Genomic DNA, 18,616 nt, shown 5'->3' with positions numbered 1-18,616 from the left:
CAGTGGTGAGGTCAAGATAGACACATGAAATATATAGTACGTACATAATGGTACAGAAAACTAAAGACAGTTAAAAACATTGAAAAATGTAAACCTACAACTGTGTCTCATAGGACATAATTCTTACTCTAACAGTGAAGACAGTCAAATGCTGGCACGTTGTATTATCTATAAGCAAAAATAACACAGTTAGTGCATTTCCAAGCATCGTAAGACTCTGACCTGTCAGCTCAAATAAATTAAGAAAAAAATGTCTAATATGTAATAGCTGATAAGCATCACCTGGTTTACTGCCAAAATGGGACTCAAGCTCAAGAATTTCCAGTCTGGTACTCAAGTGGACAGACAGAAATAGACTTCTGACAGTAACTGTTTGGATCTCTGGCCATTCTCATTTGGGAAGCATACATATACAATTACATCTCTAATACATAAAGATACCAAGTATAAAGACATATATATATATATACTGTATCTCTTCCATTTGATACCCCATTTTCACATATTAACGAGATAATTTACGTGGATAAGGGAAAACACAAGCTAATGCAAGGTAAATGCATGCAGAGCATATTGAGTCAGAGTACAATCGGATCAGCCAGACCACATTTGGAGATGGTCAATCTCTGTCTATAGTATTTCAAACATCAGCTGGGCTTCTTCCTTCAAACTCAAACAAAGCAAACAAAAGCTACAGCTAGTAGCAGTAGCATTAGATTCCCAATGGAAAAATAAATAGAACCCATCCAGCATCACTGCTTCCCTTGACCTGGGATGCCCCATGTTTGTTGAAGGCAGCCCACTCAATATTTCCATTTGCATACTGCATATTGAGATCTGATTAGAGTGCAGGCAGAATTTAGATAACAAGAATACACTTTAATGCCAGGTGTAAATGCAAAGACAGATGGATCAGAAGTCATCCAGATAATGTATCCAGATAGAGATTACATGTTAATACCAGATGTAAATGAGGGCTAAAGAATCCAGACCCACATTTACTCACAGCTGCTACATAAGTATCACCTCAAACGCTCAGCACTTTGAATGCTTTCTCTCCAGTGCATTACTTGAGAATATTTCATCCCGGATTTTTCAAAACTATATTTTTGACCTCTGTCTTCAGCAGACCTCAAATATCTTCTGTTTTCTTTGTGGTTATAAACCTAAAGCCAGGCAGTCTGAGTCTGCCTACAGTAAAACACTCATCTGGGATTAGGAGCCATTTATTCATCTCAGCTCAGTAATACTATGAGAGCCTCGCTTCAGAATCCAATGAATATTTCACACTTTCATTTCATATGCAATCTCTGGTGCTCAGAAGTGCGTATTGCTGGGTATCATTCTGTACAGTTTATTTCTTTGTGCATGCGTGCATGTGTCCGTGTGTCTGTGTATATCTTACCATATGTGTGTTTTAGGGGAATTAGTGATAGGCACTTTATTTGATCCCAGTGTTGAAATGTGTATTTTGTAGTATTCATGACCTTCTATATTTAATTTCAGTGCTGCATTTGATGTTTCAACATACACTATGTTATGTGCAGTTAGACTGAATTCAGAGGACTTTAATAAAAAGCATCACTATCCTTTAGGAGTGATTATGAGAGACAGTGTTCAGGACAAAGTTAGGACAAAAATGCAAAACAGCTCTTTGTATAGTATGCACATTTAGGCAGCTTCCCCACAGTGACATTAATTTATCTTGATAACCTTAATAGAGAAACCTGTTAGACCACCTTTAACTCGGGACCTGCTATTCAAATGATTAAACATTTATTTAATCATTTACCTCTACTCTGACTGATGCTGACTATACTTTTTGATATCATCCATTTGCTCAATTCCTCATGTGTCCTCAGGCAGCAAAATCTTTCAGCGGTAGGCCACTGTTCTCGTCAGCTCTTCAAAACATCGTCCAGCCAGATCTCAACCTCACAGGTCAAGGAAGACCAAAACTGAACTAAATGGAGAGTAAATCAGCACTTGCTGAATGTGCAAATAGGCAACTGTTCGCTACATGTTTCACATTACACCTTTATAAAGCCATAATAAATCAGTTGTAATTGGCTTATATCCACTGCTACCAGATAGAAAAAAAAATTACCACATTGTTGTTTCATGCCTCTCCCAGTCAGCTAAGCTGCACTTTACATCCATGTGTGCTTAGACATATTATACAGTATGTACAAAAGACTGAAGTGTGTAAATCCTTGTTTGTGTTTGCATGCTTGACCAAGACAGTTGATTGTGATAGAACTTCTCAACTTCTGAAGTGGTAACTATGACAGTATAATCTTTTTAAATATTAACGTTACTTAACACAGTAACATCATATCTACTACAGTTTCAATGTTTGAACCCAAAATTAGTACCACCAACTCAACATATGACCAAATGTGAAATAGGGTCACACTCTCCCCTTCTGTTCCTGAGATAAGGCAGTGAATACTGACCAGGAATGTGCTCTTTCAGAACATTATGATCAGTTCATCCATGAGTCCAAGTGAATGCTGGTGCCACACTAGGAGAGATGTTTCACCACCAAATTTTAAACAGTTCATCCTAGAGTCCAAAAGAATGTTTGAGCCAAAGATGTTCCAGAGTTACTGCATTCATGAGAATGGGACAGACAAACAACCTGAAAACCTAATATCTCCAGCTATGCTGGCGTAGGGGCATAAAAACACAGCCTGAAGTAACTCATTTCTATTGACTGCCTCCTGCAAGCAAGGAATGCTGATCTCACATCTATAAAATATGTAGCATTGCATTGTGGGATTGTTAGCAAGAGGTTTTACAATTGTTGAGGAATTATACAGAGGACTTCACAGCACATTAATTTACTGTCAAGTAGAATGGTGAGGGGTAAATGTACTAAAAATATAGACTGAATTTGGACACAATCCTAGTCTTAGCCTATATGACCAAACAAATTAAATGCATCCTTCTTCATACTGATTTGTGGGTGAAAAATCAGTGCAGTGCACACCCAATGCCACACTGACTGATTATAGGGAAAACTCCAGACTGTAACATCTCCACATAAAAAACCGTTACAAACATGATTACAGTGGCACAGGGCAAGTGACAACTAGCCAACAGCAGGACCAGTGCATGCTGCTCTCTGAATCTCTCCAAAACCATGGCAACGGGTCCTATAATAGTAATCCCCTAGGTCAGTTGCTGGTCTCCTGACTCTTTTATTGCTCCTGTCACTGAGTCACATGTCCCCAAGGCTGTAGCTTAGTGTGTCATGTAACCACCCCATTTTGACACATGAAGGCACATCAGGAAAATTCAGCCAGTAAAGAGAAAAAATTGGGCCATTAGAATTTCTAAAAATGTCGTGTGAATATTACTTTCTAGAGTAGAGATAATTCTCATTGCTCATATCACTACAAAAAGGCTATGTTAACTCTGTCAAGCTAAAAACACTCAAGATTATAAATTTCACATTTAGCTGAAGTTGCACTCACAGAGAAATATCTTGATCATCAAATCTAAAAAGAATCATTTTCTTGACAAACAGAACAACAGAGGCCTGACTCTCAGAGAGAAAGATCAGTTCTTTCCAGCGGTTCTTACAGCTTTGAGGGAAATTGCCAACTACAGCAACTTTGTTCTTAATTAGTTCAGAGAATTTCCCACAAATCCTGCAGTATTTATACATCCTTAAAGGCAAACGGTATGAGCCGAGGACAGGGATATACACTGTACATTACATTTTATAGCCAGCAGCTTCTTCAACTTTTTCTAGCTGTGACCTAAATGAAAAATTCAGCTCACCATAGGACACAGGCTCATTAAAACATGTTGACACTGTTTTAATGTGCAGAGCCACCAAGAGAGGGCACAAGATTCATTTAAGGTCCTAAGCCATGGTTCAAAAAGTCTTCAATCTAGGCCATTTATCATACTGTAATAATGCCACATACAAAAAAAACTAGATTTTCCCAGGGGGTTAAATGAAAAAATGACACATTCCTTGGGGGAAAAATAAGAAATTATGGATTGAATTTGCCTCAAGTCTCCAAAAGTGAATTGCTAATGACACCGCCTAATGCTAAAGGGAAGTTAAAACCTTTACCTTTGAATTTTGCTCGAGAAGCAATATTCTATCCAAGGGAGTGGCTTATAGGCCACTGCAGCTCAGTACTCTAGGGTGAACACACACACTCACACACACTCGCACAGACAAACACAAGACACTGATATCCACTAAAATCTTCAAGAAAGCGCACACACTTTTTTTGCACACACACATTTTGCAGTTTGGCCTTTGTGTTGCAGTGACTAAAAAATAACCTCACACATGTTGGTTCTACTTCACAGGTACAAAAAAAGGAAGGCATTTTTAGAGGGTGCTTGCAGTTGGCTCAAAATCAACTCACACCTGCATTTTACATCAAATAAACTAAAAACCATTATGCCAGTCCCTTTCATTACAGTATCATATACAGCAGAGAGAAAACAATACTTTCTTACCTTGTCCTTGTCTTCTACCAGATCGCTGAGTATATCATCAGGGTCGAGAATCCCTCCATCACAGTATTCAACATGGTGTGTACGAACCAAAAAATCTCCTTCCTATAACACAGAACACAACCATTGGAAATCAGCAATTTGTGCATAGATCTATCACCAGCTGGCCATTCTTCCCACTATACTTATTGTGAATCTTTATCAGCAGAGCACATTTCTGTTTTTTAATAATTGTTTCCACGCTTTTCCATTAGAATTGCAAATACACCAGGGCACAGAGACTGCTCATATTAAGATCCTGAATGACAACAGGAAACTCAAACAGTAATAAAGTCTCACTTTTAGTAACATTGGATCTTTGTACACAGATTTCACATATTCGATTAAAACTTATTACTACACAGGCTGCAAAACTGTGTGGCACTTTGTGGCACAACGTTAAATTTATTTCACTCCTAATTGACGGACAGGGACTGTTTTGAGTAGATCAGGAATTACACATTTTGGACAAGAAAAATCAAGCTGTATTCTACATGACTCCATTCTTGGTTGTCTTCGGTTGAATAGTTACATGCTCTCATAATCTCAGATTGTAGAAAACAACAAAAAAATCTTAACAGAGTCATGCAGATTAAGATAAATTAGATACATTTCATTTAAACAAATAGACCAGGAACCAAGTCAGATATACTCCTCAAACCATTTCAGAACCATTTTTGCTTTGTGGCACAGAGCATTATCTTGTTGAAAGAGGCCACAGCCATCAGGAAATACCGTTTCCATGAAAGTGTGTTCATGGTCTACAACAATGCTTAGGTGGGTGGTATCTGTCAAAGTAGCATCCACATGGACCTAAGGTTTTCCAGAAGAACACTGCAAGCATCACACTGCCTCCACAGGCTTGCCTTCTTCCCATAGTGCATCCTGGTGTCAAGTCTTCCTCAGGTAAGTAACACACTCGCACCTCTCCATCCATGTGATGTAAAAGAAACACTGATTCATCAGACCAGGCCACCTTTTTCCATTGCTCCGTGGTCCAGTTCTGATGCTCATGTGCAGATTGTTGGCACTTTCGGCGGTGCACAGCAGTCAGCATGGGCACCCTGACTGGTCTGCAGCTATGCAGCCCCATACGCGACAAACTATGATCCTCCGTGTATTCTGACACCTTTCTATCAGAACCAGCATCAACTTCTTCAGCAATCTGAGCAACAGTAGCTTGTCTATTTGATCGGACCACACGGGCCAGCCTTCCTCCCCACATGCATCAATGAGCCTTGGCCGCCTATGACCCTGTTGCCGGTTCACCACTGTTCCTTCCTCGGACCATTTTTGATAGATACTGACCACTGCGGACCAGGAACACCCCACAAGAGCTGCAGTTTTGGAGATGCTCTGACACAGTCATCTAGTCATCACAATTTGGCCCTTGTCAAACTCATTCAAATCCTTACGTTTGCACATCTTTCCTGCTTCTAACACATCAACTTTGAGGACAAAATGTCAACTTGCTGCCTAATATATACAATGTGCCAACAGGTGCCACGATGACAAGATAATCAGCGTTATTGACTTCACCTGTCAGTGGTGATAATGTTATGCTTGGATCAGTGTATCTGGGCATAGTCATTGACTCAGACCAAACTTTTAAAAGGTCTCTAAAAAATTGGCCAAACAGCAAGTGATGCTGCTAAAATCTTCACGAAAACCAGAAAAAAAAATCCCAAATCACTCCACTTCTCAGATTTTGACACTGCTTTAACATTTGCCAAAGAACTGATTTTAAAATAGTACTACTGCTTAATAAAGTACTCAATGGTTTAGAGTCAAAACACATTTCTGATCTTGTTCTCTAGGGCAGGTCATATTACCGCCCACAGAGTCAAATGGCGAAGCACCATTCAGCTTTCATGCTCCATATATGTGACTCCCAGAAAACTGAAGGTCTGCTTCAACTCACAATCCGTTAAAATCAGAATTCTTTGTCTTTTTTGTTTGCCAATACATATGCTTACATTAAATACTGCAATTTATGAATAACCTACACTGCACTGTAATGATCTTTTAGCTCATCCGTCTTGTTCTATTTGATCTTATTTTTATTTTATTGGTTTATTTTAGTCATTCAAAACCTGTATCTGTTACCTTTTTTAATGCCTTTTTTAAATATATATATATTTTGCCATTTGTGTCGTACGTAAAGCATTTTGTCTTGTCTTGTTGGTGCTATTCAAAAAACCTCGCCCTACCTGTGAGCATCTGTCTGTTTAGGTCTTAAAGTAGCGTTGGTTAATGTTAGCACCATACCTGACCATTAACAATCATCTGACTAAATAAAAGTACATAATCTTCAGACCTTTACTGTATTTTGCTCCAACATTTTCTCCAGGGTATAACATCAGAGGGAACAGAGGCAGCTGTAACTCATGTAGTTTTAACTTAATATACCAATAAATGAAAGTCTAAACTATTACACATTATGATACAGACAATCAATTAAACAATACAAAGTATAATTTCACTTATATGGAGACTTAGAATAGAATACATCCAGAGCTTGCCGCGACCATAAATGCCTTCTCTGCTGCTCACCAACTCCTCCTTTCTGCTTCTCATTTATATAGCCTTCTCTTTTTGACTCCCCTTCTCCTTTCATCTTTGCCCTCTCTCTTGTTTCTTTGGTCCACACATCTTTCCCTAGGTGCCTTGTACAGATTACAACTCTAGCCTGGCCCATTCTCTCTCCCTCCTCACTCCCTTTCTCCGCTGTGTTGGGTCTGTGATTAATGACATCGACACTGTACTGGACAGCTGACTACATAGAGCTGGTTGTTGAACAACATATTGAGACAACACGCACACACTGTCACACAAAAACCACACACAGCCTGAGGAAAGGTATGACTCAAAACATTACAGGGTGGTGCTCCATTAAATCACTCTTTCAGGGTCATGTGCTTGTCAGTGTTTTTCAGAAACTCACATTAGGAAGAGTGTAAGATGGGACAAGGCACTGTGTCCCTGGATATGGCTGTAAAGGCCAGTCCTCAAAGGAAGCATTTTGGACATTCATCACGTGCCTGTCTCACAGAAAAGAATTCGATTCAATCAAATGTATAAATCCACAGGGCGACAGGTCAGTTACTGCGTCTGCTTGATATGTATGTCATGTCTATATCACATAATATTCCAACCTTACTAAATGGGAAGGCAACAACATAAAGCAGTACATAAACCAAAAAAGATTTTAAAATGCACTTGGTGAGTGTAGTAAAGCTAGTGGTAAGGATTGTGTCAATGCATTGTTGCCTTGGAAACACACCTATTCCATAACTGAAACCCTGCTATTTACCGTACATTAATGCTACCATAATTCATTAGTCAACTGATACCTGGCCCACCTGTTGATGCAATATTTGAGACAAACATATCTCATATATCATACAACGTTTGATCTTGACATTAGTCATTCTTGACTGTCATCTGGCACCAGCTGATGTATACAAGTAACTAACAAAAATGCCTGTGTTCGGTTACTTAAGATGAAGCTTTTATTCCAAGTTAAATATAGCACAGGTCCATAAAAACACTTTTTTTTCCTATTTTGTCTCAAAATAAGACATTTCAATGGCTTTTCAACAATCTCCGTTATACAGGACTCTGACACTTTGGCTGTTTAGACTTTTATTTTGTCCCTCAGTCCTCCTCCATTCCTTCCTCCCTCCCTCCTTCCCTCCCTATTGGAATTCATTGTATGACTCCATTCTAACACGAACTTGGCCGACACCCAGGCCAGATGTATGAGAGAGAAATGTTCAAACATTGTGTTTGCAATGTTTTATTTTCTTCTTTGCACACTGTTTATCTACACTGAGCACTATCAATGAAGGTTCGGGGACATATTAACTCTGGGACAACACATGCAAAATGCTTTTAGAATTGCTAGGGAAAATTTCAGACGCACAATGTCATCTCAATAATTTGGTATCTTTTCTGGCCTTGGCTTTGCACATAAAATCTTAGTTGCACAGTTACTACACAAGCAACTTGACTAACCTCTGCCAGGTTTTACATTGTTAACAGAGAACAAGACTACAAAGAAACAAATAGGATAACATTCGTACCAGCTTGCTTATGTTTCGTTTCAAATAATGTTCTGCAAAGTGAACACACTTGTAAGAAAAACAAAGCTAAGCCTGCTCTCGATGCCGTGTCCACATTAAAAGCAGAGGGGTTCCTGGGGCAAAAATGAGCTGTAGACAGATCCACAGTACCTGTGCTTTTCCTTTCAATTAATATTGGACTTTACAGGTGCACAGTCCAAAACAAATAGGCCATTTATCAAATTAAAACAAATCAAGTGACATACCGTAAACACTGGGCTTTCGGGGACCCTGGGGATCTGGGACCTTACTGCAGGTTGTACACTTTTCAGCTACTGCATCAAAACCAGGATGCTTAATCATTTTCTTGTTTTCTTCTCTTTTGTTTTTTGCAATGATTTTAGAGCTGAAACAATTAGTCACCTGACAACAATCTGTTGACTTTAATTATGAACATAATATAGCATTAGTACGTTATCAAGCTGCTAAAATTATTAGTTGGTAATGTCATACAATCAAGAATGCAAATCTGCAAGCTTTTCTCATTCCATATTATAAATTGAATTTTTGATTAATTTTAGCTATTTGTCTAAGTAAATAAAAAAAACTTGTGTGAAAGCGATATGTTGTGCCTTACATTTTACAGATCAACTGATAATACTGAAGACAATAATTAACAGACTAATCAATAATGAAAACAATAGTTAGCTATAGTCCTACATTAATCAACCACTATAATTCAAATATGCCAAAACAGTGCATTGTTTTAGCTATAAAATGTACGATGTACTACAACTCTATTCCTTCAACTTCTAGCAGCTGGCATATTCTCGAAAAACAGAACATATTTTCTCTCTGTATTTAAAACTGATACCTGCAGACATAAACCAAGACACCAGAATCACAACTGACTTGTGCGTTTTAATTGCAGCAGGAATCAACATAAAAATGTGGTGATAGAAGGCATTTGCAACATTTAACCGCCTCATTTCTCTGGTGACCTGCTGCTGTTTTTAGGTCAACAACAACCCGCTTTGATTTCTTGTTACAGTAGGCAAGCCGTACAGCTGAAAAAACAAAAGATGGAGATTTACAGAGATAAAAGCTATGAGCACACTGATCTCATCTGATAATGTGTTCGTCAGAAATCCTGTCTCTCCATGTATGGCAGTTTAAAAACCTAGAGGGACACCCAGATATTGTAAGATTAAAGATAAGAGTTGTAAACACACTGATCTAATCCAAAAATCGGGGGGGATTAGCAGTTAATACAGTGTTTTGCCTGATACTATTACAGATAATCTCGGCTAGTTTTGGAGTATTTGCTTCTCATGGCATGATCTAGCAATCATTAACAGGCTGGAGTAAATTCTCACCAGAGTAAAACACGATGTAGAATGTTCAGTGCTTTAAGGTATGTGGTGAACTCTACCATCCGTTATCTCAGAACAGTAACCCTTTCTAGTCTGATGGTTGACACAAGAGTTTGGTATGCATGCTGCTGTCAAAACTGGAGGTGGTGCATAGGAGTGGACTTTGGTATCACAAAACAGTGATCCAAGGATCACTATGAGCAAACTCTGGTGCTCATGCTATCTACACAAACGTGAAAAGCATCTGCTTCACACAATACGACAAGGCATCACAGTCCAGAGCAATTCCGCTAGCAAAAGAAACATATTTAAATCCTTATCTAAAACTAGGAGGTTCACAATCACTATAGTCATAAAGCCACTGACATACAGTGTGTGAGTAACAAAGTATTATTACTTTAGTTTCGATCATATTCTTGATGGATCCTGGTCTAACACCTAAAATAACCAAATCTGAGTCAAATCATTCTTTGATCGGTCTTGTGACTCCACAGGAACAAAGCTAATATTTTATCAAAAGAAAAGTAGAAATGCTGTGGCAAACATCCCTCATCAAGTTACCAACAGCACAACACATTTATGATGGGCACAAGCTTATTCTCCAATCATCTAATTAGGCAAAGTTAAGTCATAATTCCTCATAAAAGTTAATGGTCTGGTAAAGCTGGATTTATGGTCTATTCATATTGCAGATCAGACGGTCTGAAACCCAATCCTCGCAGGTTAGACTTCCAGTGTTGTCATTTGAATCAGCTTTACACACATTTCATTTAGATAGGGAATAGAATAGAATAGAATAGAATAGAATAGAATAGAATAGAATAGAATAGAATAGAATAGAATAGAATAGAATAGGTGTCTTAATCAACGCATTCCTGTGGTTTGTCTGCAGAGAAGGGGCACGCGTCTCCTCCCTGCCTCCTCCCTCGCTCTCAGAAATAATTGCCTGTGCTCTGGCATGGTGCCAGAACGTTTTACGATGTTATGAGCTTGTTTGGCCACGCCTCATAAGCATTCCTCCTCTGGCTAATGAAAATATAGCATACATAGGCAAGAAACTCTTCACACACCTCCACCTTACAGTCTACAGTATATGTGCAAGTGTAAGTACACACATGGATAATGTAAATAAACCACCAGCACACAAAAGCAACTGACTTCACAGTTTCAATGTTTGTCCATATTTTCACCAGATAAGAAGAGTCAGATATAGATGAAAATTAAATAATACATATACAGTCATGTGAATAAGGAATTGGTGGCTTTTTTTAGTATATGGACAAACAAACATTTGTCCTATTTAATTCATTTATTTCATTCTATTTAATTCTTAGGAGAAATAACTTACTTTAGCACACGTCCAACAGACATTGACATCGGCTTGCTGAAACTTTTGGCCTCTCTTTCCATGTAAAAATTTCTTTATTTGTAAGGTTTTTGAGTGTTTTCTTGTGTGCACTGCCCATTTCAAAACTGCCACAACATTTTAATGGAATTCAAATCTAGGCTTTGACTAGGCCCTTCCATAACACTCCATTTCTGCTTTCTGAACTATTCCTTGGTGAATCTGCATTATGCTTAGGATCATTACTCTGCTAAAAGGTCCACTTCCGGTGCAACTTCAACTTTTCAACAGATGGTCTCACATTATCTTCAAGCACCATTTCATATGATGCAGGATTCACAGTTCAATCAATGGCTGCAAGCTGCCCAGTCCCTGAGGCAGCAAAGCAACTCCAAACTATTACATTTCCACCACCGTGCTTTACAGCTGGTATGAGGTTCTTCTCCACAAAAGCTGTCTTTTGTATGTGCCAAACATGTTGACACATGGCCAAACAACTCTATCTTTGATTCGCTTGTCTAGAGTGCATTATTCAAAAGGCCTGTTCTTTCCCTGTATGTTTATTGGCAAACTGCAGTCTTGATGCAATGTTCTTTTTGGACAGCAATAGCTTTTTTCCTGGCATGCCTCCCATGCAGGTCAAACACAGCACTTTGACACTAACAGTTGCAGAGTTACCCACAGATTCTGTGATGAAGGTTTGGGGTTCTTAGAGAACTCTTGTTGCATCAAACAGTCTGCCTCTGGTCTGAATTTGCTGCAGCAGTGAGTCCAAGACAAACTGGCAGTTGTTTGAAATCCACATCACTTGTAGATGATATTCCTCACAGTGGACTGATTTAATTCAAATAGTCTGAAGATCTTTTTAAATCTCTCATCAGACTAATAGGAAACTTATTTTTTTCTTAGGCCCATTGGAGAGTTCTTTACATATTGGCATGATGACACAACCCACTTCAAAAAGAAACAACCTGTAGATGCTGCAAAAAAAAAGGCATTCCACTGTTCACTCCCAAAGGAAATTCAAATTGCTGACAGCTAATCTGGAATGCGTAATTCTGATTTAATGAATCTGAGAGCATGATTAATGTATGGGTAAACCTACTATTCAAGTGACAGTTCTCTTTGTAAATTGAAATTATTAAAAAAAGAACTATATATCACTTGTAAAAGAACAACACTGTTTCAAATAAATCAACTGTTTGCTGGTTCAAATGCATAATTTAAAAAATCCACCACTTCCAAGGGACGTACTGTTTCACATTTTTATATAAATTTACTTTCTATAAATAGGTATATATTCAAGAATAGCATAACCACATTTCACTGTAATCACCCAAAAGGCATTTGTAAGCATTAGAGATGCACACTTGTCTGTTTGGCCAAAAGTAATTAAGAAGTGTGTCAACAAACTGATGACTTCCTGGAAACTTCCCATGAAAACAGCCTCCACCTTCTTCCCTCCCTGCTCTGTCTCAGACTGCATTTCAGGCTTCCTTTGATATCTATTTCTTTACACATTCATCGTCTTTATTCTGATTTCTTTAAGGTTCATTCATTTCCTCACAATCAACTCACTACAAAAATCTTGCGTATTACTGTATATATTTTTTTCTTTGATACAGTTTGGATTGGGCAATCTGGATAAAAAAGCTTATTGTGATAATATCAAAATCTTTTGGAGAAGAATCACGACCCAACATCTGAATCACAAGTCTCCTCACGAATTTACTGAACCCATGTAATCACAGGATTAATTGTGCATATGATTACAGTTATACAAAGCCTGTCATTTAAAGGCCCAACACACAAATCTCTTCATCTGTTACACTGTACTTTGTTAGCAAAATAACTTACAACTCCACAATGTGCCGTGCATCCAATCAGCCTGTCATTCAGTCGTCTTTCCAGTGAATCTTTCGTCTCACATGCGGACTCTAATCCACCACCTTGAACTGCAGTTGCCGACAGTAGTTGCGTATTTTATCACAGCTTCACTTTATGGCATCCTTGTTCTGCTCTGCAGCCTCAGTGAGCTTGACATGGCAGCACATGGATCAGTTTTCCACCTGCAGAGCACCATGAGAGCAGACCAAAAACTACCGTCTGCAACTGCAATCTAAGACAGTGTAGTTGGAGTCCATCCACAGAATAAGAGACTCACTGGAGAGGCAGCTAAATGACAGGGAGGACCACCAAAACAGTTACCTTCGCTGCTTGCAGGTAGGAAAAAAATAAATAAATAAATAAATAAATAAGATAAAATGATCTGGTGCTAGCTGGTTAGCAGCAACTGCACTTTCAAAATGAATGCTTATACAAAACACCGTTAAATTTGGTACATTCCTCCAAATTACTACCGTTCACCATGTAAGATCATCAGATCACCCACCTCTAGACACAGTCATGCTCTGTCCCCTACCATAGTTTGTGCTTTGCCCCCATATTCATCCATCACGAGTGATAGCCCAATATTACACTGTAGCTGTCAGCCAGGTCTTCTTTCTTCCTGGGTTTATAACAAATAATTACAGATCATGGTGCACTTACTTCATTGATGTAATGAGTGAGGCAGACGACAATTAACCTAATAATGGCAGACTTGCCGAATGACAGGTTACAGACTGACTAATCTGTACTTCTCGCTGCACTGGTGCATCTAGATTCATCCACTTGACTTACAGTTGATCTGTCCCAAACCCCTCTGAGTGGTTGCATTGAAGCCAAGACCTACTTTACCAAATAGATATTGGCTACAGCAGATTCAATGAAATTTCATTTCTTTCTACAGTTTTGCAATCGTGCTCAGTCCATCACAGTTTTAAATATCATTAAATGTCATTGCCCACAAATTGTTGCAGCAAGTCACATATCTTAAATAGTTCCAAGGAAGCAAATATGTTCTTGAATGAAGAGATAAGCAATTGCTTCACGTGTTTTACTTAAATTTGTTTTGCTTAACATTCTTTTCAATTGTTCACACTGTTGTGTTCCTATCTGGAAAAAAAAATTGAATTTTACCTGAAATTATTTTTTTCTATTAAAATATGTCTTGACAGTTTTATACATGTCCAAGCTGATAACCAAGGTCAAGGTTATATATGTATTTCATAAACTAAGACTTGCATTTTATTTGAACAGATCTTAAAACAGCTGAAACTATAGAATGCTTAGAAAAGACTTCAATGTAGCTGCACAATGTTACAAAAATGACACATACTCTATGTACTTAAATCAGCCCTCTCCTTTGCCTTTCACTTTCTAATCCCATTGTTTCTCCTATCCCCCTTTGGTTTCATACTGTGAAACACAAAGGCAGATACAAATTGTAGTTGTTAGGCTATAACCAACATAAAAAAATATCAATTCTAATTTAAATAAAAAGAATGCAAGTAAAACACAAAATAAATCTTCTCTGAAACTCAGTTTAAGACTAAATTTCAACTTTAAAAAAAAAGCAGTTCAACATGGGTTTAATGCCTATCCTAAGCATTAGCTCATCTAAAGCACTACTGTGGGATCTCCTAACAAAGCAACTGATAAATAGGATTGGCAGTGTCACTTAAGTAGAGGGGATGCATGCAGGAACACACAAGATAATAAAATGTTTTTAATACAAACAGTGTACACTCTAAGTAGGATGAAGTAGATGGGGAGGAAAACGAGAGGGAGAGAGATAGACAGAAAGCAAGCCGTCTCTGTGACAGTTTAAAAATATGATTTGCCAGCACTGGGAGGGAGGATTAGGGACTGGACTGCTCTACAACAGGCACATATCCTGGCTTCTAATCCTGAAACACATTAACAGCCATAATTATACAGCTACAACAGATTAGACCTGCAGAAAAATAACTGAGTGATGACAAGAAAGTGAGAAAAATGCACATAGAGCAAATACAAAGGAAGAAGAGGGAATGAGATGAAGCAATTAAGGAGACGAGAAATTCACCATCCTTGAGGAACAAAAGGGGGAGGAGAAAGACTTGCAGGAGTTGGCAGTCAAAGGTTGTAAAGGGGTGAGTATGAAAAAACTGAATAGAAGCAAAAGCAGAATATTTAAAATGCCAAAAAACAAAGAAGAGAAAAAGGCCAAAACTATCAAATAGCACAAAGAGCATGGTGAAGGTAGCAAAAGGAGGAAAGATTCAGAAATGATGACAAAGCTGTGGGAGACGGTGGAAAAGGGAAAAGAAAACAGAGGAAGAAGAGAAGAGCAGGCCAAAGCACACACAGCGTCCATGATCTTAACAAAGAATTTCATTGACACATGCAGGAAGCAAAGCATTTAAACACTCAGAGATCTAATCAATAGAGCAGGAAGGTGCATAATTACACCTGTTCAGTGAGCATTAACGCCTAAAATGTTGTTACTCTTGAGTAAGATCAGAGACAGACTGCAGTACAGTAAAGTGCACATTAACCTTTTGTTTTTCGTTTTCAAATAATAATACATTTTCTGCAGTGACAGCATCTCCTACATCAGTGATGGAAGCTAGTTAGCCAAGCTTGCACATTCTGAGCTGCATACAAACTGAACAGCACAATGGGTCTTTCTAAAATTGTCAATGTTGCAAACAGCCTGCTTGACCAAATAACAGTTGACAGTCAACTCTGTGTGGGCTTGGTGACATATAGACAGCTCGTGCCTATTCGTATTCCATACTGTTAGTGTGCAGACAAAAATTCACCACTAATGTAGACTATGCACCTTTACTTCTAGGTGGAACAGAGCAATCTCATAAAGAAGAACCAGAGGTGAAGGGGGGAAGTGTTCAAAGAGGAAGAACAGTTCAAACGAAAGGGAAGCGAATGTTTCGACTGCGTGCACAGGTTTGAGGAAGGTAAAGAGGAGATGTGTAAAAGAATGATACACAAGATGAAGGGGGCAAAACACACAAGAGTGGTATGGGGGGAGAGGTGATATATGGATAGGTGAAAGCAGATTAAAAGGCAAAAGGGCTACAGGGGAAAAGAAAGAAAGAAGGGGGGTGGAAAAAATCTCAGCATCATCCAGTGCTGTCTCACATAAACCCAGCACACACACAGCTTCAACATCTCTTCCTCAATCACAGCTGAAGCTATCTATCTATATAACTGCTGTGCTTTTTGAATAATAGACCCAATATGAAGCAAGTCACTGAGAAGATTTGGCTGTGTGATGGGGGTCATGGGGTTGCTGCCCCGAGAGCAGTGCAGGGAATCAACAGCAGTCATAAAGGAATCACAAGACGGAGTCATTTGCATTTTACACTCACAACTAAATTGGAAATGACTTGTGCCTCCTCCTGTCTGGACCATCGCAATTCACATCAGATACGCTTTTAATTTTTTATACAGCAATTATGGAGAACTGGCCCTCCATGGCTTTGTGTAATTTCCCGACTTTGGAATGTGAAAGTCATATGGCCCTTTCATGATATAAAAATGACAGAGCTTTCGATTATTCTTTTATGACTTCAGGGAAAATCTCAAATGCTATGAAAGTGCCGTTTCATAAAAACTTATCTCACCTCTTTTCCGTCTTTCTGGAGATCATGAAAATCTTCACACAATATTACAAAACTACTTCTGACAATGCATAATGTAGCGAACTCATGGCGCAGAGGTCAGACAGACTCAAAGACAGATACAATTGCAATTGCTCATGGTTTTGTTCATGCCCTAAAGCACACTAGTCTATGTGATTTCACTGACAATGGCATATTATTCTACTGCTACAATTTTTGTCACTCAAAACAAATAAGCAGGATTTATGGCAGGAAAAATGTGTTACACAAAAACATACAACACTTTGTCGCAACAGTTTGTACACTAAGAAGATAACTGTGAGCAGTTGATCTCTACCTGTTCCAGGAGTTTTCTGTATCTCTGTGTGGCTTGCTGGATGAGGTCCCTCACGGTCCATCCGTCCTTGCAAGGAACCACCACACCTGTCTGCCCAAATGTTACTGTCACCTTCATGATAGCACTGTCCACTTCATCCAAGATGCAGGCCCTCTGAATGTGCCCGATGAACAACGTTCATAACAATGCAGGAAGGCTCCAAATTGAAGAATGCTCTCCAAAAAAAAGGCAAGGATGTGATCAAAAATTTCAAAAATGGTGGCAGAAAAGCAGGACTTAGGAGTGACTGGAGCAAAACTGCATCCAAATAAAACTTACATCACTCAAGTCAGCTTCTTCAAAAGCTTCACAAATGTTAACAGCTGTCCAGAATTCCAGAACAGTTCCTCATGCAATAGTCCACCTTTTCTCATCTCTTCACATCTTCTGAAATACAAGTGGTGATGCTGTTCAGAAGGTCATGATAGAAACAGTTCCTGAAACGTTAAAGTACTGCAGTTTTTTCATGCCGGAGCTGAGCGTTTACTAATAAACGAGAAGTGTGTTTCATGTCATTTCTCACTTTGACTAACTAACCTCTCTCTCATGTCAGATGCTAGCTGTCTGTCAGCTAGCTCCACTTTGCTAAAAATGATTAGCTTGATAATGTAACCTGGCTCGGCTAAGATAACAAGCCAAGGATGAAAGCTTTCAGTTCGCTATAATTATTTGGTGTCCACATTACTCTCTTCACTACGACGTGCTAGTGCTGTGTTGCCGCTTGTTTTGACACACAAACAAAAGTTTATCCAAACTTTTACATCACACTTAGCGATCTGGCTCTTGCGCTAGCTAACGTTAGCCACCTTAGCTGAACTTTGGAGGGAGGGATGCAGTCGGTCGGGCATCTCTCCGTAAGTTTTCCGTCTCGCAAGTTTCCTCTCTTTTCCAAGCGGCCAGTTACATCCACTGAAGCACCGACAGACACAGTAAGGAAGCGTGGACCTTATTTTCACATTTGCTGCCACACTGGAGGTGAAGTGAAACAGTAAACGGAGCCCAGCAGTGTGTGTTGGAAAAGTTTTGAGATTCCTTCACTGCCGTCCGCTCCTGACCAGTTCCTGACCAGATCCTCCACCGCTGCCTGCTGTCACTTTCTTAAAGGGGAAGTGCTCCATTTACTGCGGCACCAAAACACACCGCACAGCCCATGGATCCGCATTCTTAGTTACAGTAAGTGCTCAAACAGCAACATCATGATGTGCAAGAAAGAGGAGAAAAATTTTAAGCAGCTCCAGTGCAATGCAATGACTGACTGAAGTTGTTTTTCCAAAGCAGGTAATTTGGCTTCTGGAAGCAGGAACAGCACCTGATAACACTTAAACACCTGCATTCCTTTTAGGTGATGTTGTCCCAGGGTCTTTGTATTGTACAGCTGTCATGGGTGTCATTTACACTGTGGACACTGGTGACATGTTTCCAGGGCA

At 39.0% G+C, this 18,616-nt stretch overlaps 1 protein-coding gene across 6 annotated transcripts in view; it reads right to left on the bottom strand.

Moving 5' to 3' along the window:
- The window catches only part of pard3bb (par-3 family cell polarity regulator beta b), a 234,162-nt gene extending 215,906 nt beyond the window's left edge, over positions 1-18,256 (bottom strand). For 3 of the 6 annotated variants that reach the window (XM_055015197.1, XM_055015198.1, XM_055015199.1), the window contains exons 1-2: positions 17,151-18,256; positions 4,489-4,590 (exon numbers count right to left, since the gene is read on the bottom strand). In XM_055015197.1, the coding sequence (XP_054871172.1) occupies positions 4,489-4,590; positions 17,151-17,267 (219 nt within the window). In that variant the 5' untranslated portion in view covers positions 17,268-18,256. The remainder of the gene's footprint in view (positions 1-4,488; positions 4,591-17,150) is intronic. The other 3 variants (XM_055015201.1, XM_055015202.1, XM_055015200.1) reach the window with 1 other exon arrangement.
- Positions 18,257-18,616: the final 360 nt, after the last annotated feature.

Source organism: Amphiprion ocellaris, chromosome 11 (assembly GCF_022539595.1).
Source record: "Amphiprion ocellaris isolate individual 3 ecotype Okinawa chromosome 11, ASM2253959v1, whole genome shotgun sequence".
Lineage (NCBI taxonomy): Eukaryota > Metazoa > Chordata > Actinopteri > Pomacentridae > Amphiprion > Amphiprion ocellaris.
Note: the sequence above shows the minus strand (reverse complement) of the source record. Positions and strands in the feature narration are given on the sequence as shown.